This window comes from Camellia sinensis, chromosome 5, assembly GCF_055761805.1.
Source record: "Camellia sinensis isolate YWXY chromosome 5, ASM5576180v1, whole genome shotgun sequence".
NCBI classification, from domain to species: Eukaryota; Viridiplantae; Streptophyta; class Magnoliopsida; order Ericales; family Theaceae; genus Camellia; species Camellia sinensis.
Genome location: NC_138965.1, coordinates 121,786,994 through 121,794,566, shown reverse-complemented (window position 1 = coordinate 121,794,566; position 7,573 = coordinate 121,786,994). Strand labels below are relative to the sequence as shown.

Here is a 7,573-nt window from a genome sequence, read left to right as displayed (position 1 = left end):
AATTCAAATATAGGAGGGGAGCCTAACTGCAAGTGAAAGCGTAATGGAACTATTCATAAGGCAGCATGATCAGCGATTATAGAGGAGCAGTTTGACGGTTTAAAGTGCAGTTCGATGGTTATCTTTGGGGAGTATAAATAGCAGGAAGGACCTCAGAGAAGGGGGAGGCTCAAATCTAAAGAAAACCAGTCTTACTTTACATATTCCAGTTTTATTTCCTGTTCTTTACATTTCTGTACTTTAAATTCCTGCACTGCACTTCATTTGTAGGAGTAGTTTTCGAGTATATTGCCGATGTAAATCTCTACGAGGCTGAGATCATTGTAAGTTTTTCATACTAATGAAATGTTTCAATTTATTTAACTGTTCTTATGCTTAAATTCTCCTAAATCAAGCTACCAGTAAGCCACCAGTAAAAGTCCTCTTCATTGAGGCTGAAAGAACTATAACACAATCGTCTGAATAATTGGTTGGTAATTACAATTCTGTAAGGACTGATTGATCCTTGCTGGTACACTCATAATTACAAAAATAACCTTCGAAAGCCAAAAAGTCAACAGTATCTTAATCAGGTCAAGTGGACCACATAGACAAGTATAAATAAAACATAAAGTTAATCCTTTAATTTTTCCAAGAAATTATAGGAACATGTTCCTTTAGGCAATGTTTCAATCTTGGATTTATGGAATAAAAAGGTGAAAAAAAGAAAAGAAAGAAGGGCATATATATTAAAATAAATAAATAAATAAATAAAAGAAGAAGAAAGTGTGTACTTCATTTCCTTTTCTTCTCCTTTTCCTTTTTTTTCCCGCCACAAATCCAAATTCCAAACACAAAAATTTCCAAATAAAATCACATTGGTTGTGTTCACTATCACCCCCACTCCTGCCAAAAAAAATCATTAAGGCATTTAACTTTTGTGTGTGCATCTGTTTATGTTTATTGTCACAAATTTGAGAACTATTAAATTTTGATCACATAAACCATAAAAATAACTAAACAAATAAAATAAAAAGGCACAAATTTTCATATATATTAAATTTTGATTACATGAACCATATATATAAAAATAAAAATAAAAATGCACCTAGGTTTCACCATATAGTTTTATTGCCTCAAGCTATTCATAACAAAACTTGTACAAATAACATGAGTATTATTTGCGTAGAAAGTCACGTAATGTGTGTATATCTGCTAGATTGAAACAAACAATTCTCATACAAAAGATGCTGGTTCATTGTTAATAAAGAAGAGGCCGGAAGGCCCATCATCAGGCAGCAGGGCTAACTTCACAGGACATTGAGCACCTTGTTTTGTAGTTTTTTTGCCGATGTTGTTGTTTATATCTGTTTTAACCCAACCGGGGCAAACACAGTTGATGCGGAATGTGGGATACTTCTTGGCCAGAATTCTTGTGTACGCGTTTATGGCTGCTTTTGACACTGTATATGCAGATGAAAAAGTAGGCCAACCTTTGGTTTCTAACGCACCTTCTTTGAAATCTTTTAGAAACTCATTCAGTACCTCTTCTACTCTCTCCTCTGTAAGGCTTTCGACATCATTCAACACTCCTTTTGCCCATTCACTTGGTATTAACTGAAACAAAAAATTGAGAAAAACTAAGATCAACTACAATTGGCAAAATTTTTTTTGCAAATATGAAAACAAAACCTCCACATCCATGAGAAAGGAAATGTATGGACCAAACAATACAAATCAGCATTTTGCTCAACTCCCTTTGATTTCATTATGAGACCACATAAAAAGTGAGTCTTTGCAAACAAGAGAGAAGGAAAAAATTTCATAGATGACGAGATCAGCTCCCATATACTCTCAATTTTTTTCATAGAGTCCAAAACCCAAGTGTGGGAAGCCAAATCATTTGGGGGATTTCTTTTGCTACTAAATCGAACATTCTTAACAACAAACTGTAAGGAACACATTTTTAAAATATGGGAGTTCAAAATAATTTTTACAATTGTATTTTAACTTTCAAAGAAACAAATATATATATTGTTTTTAAAAAATGCTTTCTAAGCGGCTTGGCTGACACCACTAATCATTGAGAGATGTCACCCACAACATTGATAATTACTTTTGGTAAGAGATAGTTAAAACTTCTGCTCTTTAATCCAAAACTGAAAGCTAGCAAGGTTGTCTGTGTAAGTTTGTTTTAATTAAAGTGCAAATTTTGTACTTATGAAAGCGGGTATGGTTACTTCTATACCTGTAGCCTCCCCATCCCAGAAGAGACATTTACAATCCTTGGTGAATCAGAGAGCTGGAGGAGGGGAATGAGTGCTTCGGTCATCGCTCTTGTGCCGTAGTAGTTTGTTTGCAAGCATTCATTACCCAACTCGTAGCTTTGAGTCGTTATTTTTTTCATTGAGCTCGCGACTTCTTCCTGCATTAATGCATTAATGTCATTCAGTAACAATCCTTGTGGTTTCTATTACCTATTACCTAAAAAGCATAATCCATGCCCTGTTTTAATTTTTAGATTAACAGCCAAAGCATGAAATTGGAAGACAATTGAGATGATTTTGAGCCAGTTTATAAACTATACTCCGAACACTCTCCACTTTCTTCAACCACTTTTTTCTTTCTGCTGAAATATAATGACTCATTTTTTTAAACATGAAAGAATTATTGAAAAGGAGTATGATGACTTTTGGGACCTTTTGATCCCGTAAATTATGCACATGAATGATCTTAGAGGTTGTCACACATGAGGCAACAAAAGGTTTCTCTAACACAGGTTGTAGGAAAACCTTGCCCAAATATATATATATATATTAATAAAAAGTGCACTTTTGCTCTCTTGCTTTTCTATGTGGAATCATTCAATGTTAATACTGATCTGCAAGAAATTTAAAAATTAGGTATAGATCATAACTTTTTCATGAAAAAATCATGCATCTTAGTGAGACAAAAGAAAGAAAAATAGAATATCAGTGGCCATTAGATGTATGCATCAATGGAATCACAACAATTTGAATTTACTTGAGGGAAAATGACATGAATCATGCATTAAGACTCACCCAACTACCGTCCGATGACTGCAAAGAATCCCAGTCCATCTTGACTCCAACAATTCCAGCATTATTCACCTACAAGAATTCAAGCTTTTTCATTACTTCACAAAAAATCACTGGAACGTGCAAGGAAATGAGTAATAGATCTTTCTAGAAATTTGGATTGAAGGCCATATCTGCCTCTCACTAATAAGTAAATGCATAGTTCATTCCATATTTTCACCGATCATGCAACTGATGACAAAAAACACAACTAATTTTCTTGTTGAATAACATAACGACACTGCTTTTCATTCTATCAAGACAACCAAACATGTATTGCCAAAGTTTATCAGAATAGTAATTCTAATTATAAAATTTACAATTGAGGTAAGCTTATCGCTGTTGACTCAGACTGCACAAAAACTAATGATAATTATAAATTAAATGAATAAAAATAGAAAATTTGAGAATTGGGCTGTGAATCATACCAAGATATCAAGCCTTCCAAATTTGGACTTGATAAAATCAGCAAAGGAAGCAACACTAGATGGGTCCACAACATCAAGTTGACAGAACACCACATGATCAGAGAGGCCATCACTTTTGAGTTTCTCAAGGGCTTCAAAACCCTTCTTCTCATCTCTAGCAGTCAACACCACTATGATTCCCTTAGAAGCTAATTGCCTACATATCTCAAACCCTATTCCTTTATTTGACCCTGTTACAACTGCATACCTACACAGAGACAACATAACACAAACAGTTGGTGGGTGAGAAAGTTGAAGCTAGAATGAGAGTGAGTGAAAGAGAATTCAAATGCTACAAAAGAAGCAAAAATACACCTCTTTGTTGTAGTGATTGCCTCTGCCATTGCTGACAAGATGGGATGTGCCTGAGGAATGTTAGCTTTAGTTCACCTCTCAACCTTTGGTTCTTTTATTGATAAACCAAGATAGTTTTGCTAAATACCTTATTTATAGTGTATGTGTATGCTAAGTCAGGGTTTAAATTTGTGCTTGTTATAAATTTTTGTGGTGTTTCAATTATGTGGGGGGTATATATGTAAGTTATGGTTTCAATTAATCGTTCTTTTACTTATACGGAAATTGGATATAATCTATTTGTATAGGTGTGAGATTCACAAAAAAATACGAAACGCCTCATGTTAAAGGACTATATTCATGTGGGATCGCTTTATTTGTTCCTAATCTTCTTCTTAAATTAATGTTGGTTTTGAATTTTTGTGATGTTCTTTGATTATGCATCGTTATGGTGGTAGAAACAATAAATAATTGAGAGTGGACAGATTTCAATCTGTAATTGGATTTGACCATTTAATCCTGTCCAATGGACCTATTTTTGGGTTCTATTTTAATAAATTAAACCGTCTACATTTTAGAGTTCGTCAAGTACATTATTCTTCCAAAAAATCAAAACGAACAAATAATAGAAAACACGTATTTGATCAATTCTATATGAATCATTTATTTTCTCACCATTTATTTTTTTCATATAAAATTGATCCAAACACATGATTGTCGTTATCCGATCGACTTAATTTTTATAAGGAATGATGTACTCAACTAATCTTAAAATATGAACAATTTAAATTATCAAAATCTGACTTAAAAGTGAGTTCATAAGGTCCAATAATACCTCTCTAGTAGGATGGAATAGCCATTAATATTATTTCATTTATTATGAAAAGTGGCTTATTGAGTCCGTAGGAGAAAATAATCGGCGTCGCTTAGGCTCTTCTCCGAGTAATCGTCATCGATTACGTCACAAGGTCTCGATTTCATTTTTATTTTCTACATTATTCTTAATTTTTAAAATTTTATTCTTCAACTATTAATTTTATATATTTAGTCCAATTAAAAATAATATGTCCAAATTAGTACTTGTTCAAGCCTAAATGGACAAAAAATTAATTATATAATTTGAACAATCGAATTCATACAATCAAATACCCCATCCTATTATTCACATTATATTATAACCACACACAAATCTTTTTCATTCTTTATTTTGAATTAGTGATTAAAAAAATTATTATCTGGCTGTATAGATTAAATTATTCAAATTTTGAAATAACCTTTTTACTTGTCAAATTAAATTTTAACGATTGTTGACTTAGACATTTATCTCGAATTAGAATATATTATTTTGAATTAAAAATGATGGAAACTAAATAAATAAAATTAATAATTAAATGATGAAATATACAAAATGATGTTGCTTTGGGGATAAAAACGAAATTAACTCATTATTTTTTATAAAGTAAAGGAGAATGTTTTTTTTTTAAAAAGAAATAGTAATTTTAATTGTGTGGTATTTGGTGAAGTAATGTTAAAGTAGCATGTATAGCATAAAATACACACTTTCAGTGGTGTAATAAATGTTGTGCTAAATGGTACAGAACGTATCAAGCCACTACATTATGCTATACATTTTAATCAATTAATTATTTAATAAAATTGCATCCATACCATTATAATTAGAATTTAATTTATAACTTGTTTATTATGTCATTTTTAATTAAAATTTTCACCTATCATTTATACCATTGTATTTTCATTTGATTTTGAATTTTCAAATGCAAATTTTGAGTTTTTCGTTGTCGTTAGTGAACTTTTCATATTTTAGTCATTTTTTTAGATACGCTTAATCTACACACTTAAAAAATAAAATATTTGTAGATAAATTTAAAATAAGAAATAAATGATATAAAAATACAAAAAAATATAGTAAATTTATATATTTTATATATTTTTGTGTATAGTCAATTTTTATATTTTTTTAAAGTGAAGAAACCAAAATAATGAAAATATAGGGGTATTAATATTAAGTGTAACTAACTATTTTGTTTTTTGTTTTTTTTTTAAACAACTATTTTATTTGAAACGCAAATTGAGAACTTTTAGGAACTCAATATAAAAACACTACAAAGTACCCAAAATTTGAAATCAAGGTTAAAAATTCACTGATGGTGGGACTGTTTGTTACAATTTTTGGAAGGTGGTTATAACTTATTTTGATTTTTGAGTCTGTGTCAGATTATTTGGTGCAACTTCTACTTATAACTTATTAAGCAAAAATAACTTAAATAAACTAAAAAAAAATTAATTATTTAAAAATTAGAATAGACATATTTTTTACTTCTATTTTTTGATTATAACTTTTAACTTAAAAAAAGTTGCCCAAACAGGACCGGTATCTCATAATAACAACAGGACCGGTATCTCATAATAACAACTTTAATCCTACCCCACTAATTTAATCCCAACAACTTTAATCCAAACAGGACCGGTATCTCATAATAACAACTTTAATCCTACACCAAAAAGTTGCCCAAACAGGACCGGTATCTCATGATATCCTGTGATATTTTTTTGGATTTTTTTCCGAGTCCCTAGTCCATAGACTTTTCCATGCAAATTTGTCTACCACGAAGGCGAATAATAATAGTCGCTTATGTCACAAGCTTTTGAATTTGTCTACCACGAAGGCGAATAATAATAGTCGCTTATGTCACAAGCTTTTGAATGATGGTGATGTTACATATATTAATTACGACAATGCTAGGTAGCTCAAATTTTTGTGGCTCAAATGGCTCAAATCTGTCAAAACGACGTCGTTTTGACAGATTTTGAGTGTAAAACGACGTCGTTTTGACAGATTTGAGCCATTTGAGCCACAAAAATTTGAGCTACCAAACATTTTCCTATTAATTAATATATTAATTTTAATTATAATGTTATTATTGACCTCACTCATTTAATAAATTATAAATATCAAAAATCTCTTAAATTATATCACATCATCAATTAATACACTAATTAGTATACTAATTGGTACATATAGTATTATTATCAATTGGTTTACTAGTTAGTACACTAATTGATACATATAAATAATGTTATATGCACCAATTAATATACTAAATAATGTACTAATTGATAATCAGACATAATTTAAGAGGCTTTTGGTATTTATAATTTGTTTAATGAGTAGGGACAATAATAATGATATAACTAATATTGGTACATTAATTAGTATACTAATTAGTGCATATAACACTACCACAAGCTTTTAGGTTTTGAGATTTTTTTCCCATAAATTACACTTTGATCCTTAAAATAATTCTCTCACTCTAACCTCAAATGTTTGTAATAATTTTTTCCAATTATTTTAAAACAAACGTCTATTTAACTTTGAAAAAAAAAATGTCGTTTTTCTTCTAATGACCGGGTGGCAGCCACATATGACATATAGATCATATTTGTTTGAGCGGATTGGATTATGTTGGATTAGCATTCCCATGATTAATAGTCCTAGAATTACGAATTTCTTTGAATTGTGTATCATATCCTATGTTTGGATTGAGTTAGGATATAAGAATAGACTAATAGTCCAAATTTTGGCTTAGTCCTTCAATTTATATCTCATCCCTCTCTGTGAGATTGAATAGTCCATCATATGTGGGATACCATATCTGAATAGATTGTTAGTAGTACTTCAATTATTTAACCAAACATCAGATTAATAATTTTATT

General features: G+C 30.5%; 1 protein-coding gene across 1 annotated transcript; it reads right to left on the bottom strand.

The window, feature by feature from the left end:
* Positions 1-1,004: 1,004 nt before the first annotated feature.
* On the bottom strand, positions 1,005-4,321 carry LOC114319976 ((+)-neomenthol dehydrogenase). The gene is made up of 5 exons (XM_028267064.2): positions 3,860-4,321; positions 3,506-3,752; positions 3,042-3,110; positions 2,228-2,404; positions 1,005-1,596 (listed from the first exon to the last, which is right to left on the bottom strand). The coding sequence occupies exons 1-5, from the start codon at positions 3,886-3,888 to the stop codon at positions 1,216-1,218; spliced, it is 903 nt and encodes a 300-aa protein (XP_028122865.2). The 5' UTR covers positions 3,889-4,321; the 3' UTR covers positions 1,005-1,215.
* Positions 4,322-7,573: the final 3,252 nt, after the last annotated feature.

Bases quoted from the DNA above. Each gene is read 5' to 3' on its own strand.
- LOC114319976 (XM_028267064.2), bottom strand. From the start codon at position 3,888: ATGGCAGAGGCAATCACTACAACAAAGAG. The intron at 3,111-3,505 runs GTATGATTCACA...GAATTCTTGTAG, and splicing joins TTGGAAGGCTTGATATCTTG to GTGAATAATGCTGGAATTGT. The intron at 2,405-3,041 runs GTGAGTCTTAAT...GCATTAATGCAG, and splicing joins AGTCATCGGACGGTAGTTGG to GAAGAAGTCGCGAGCTCAAT.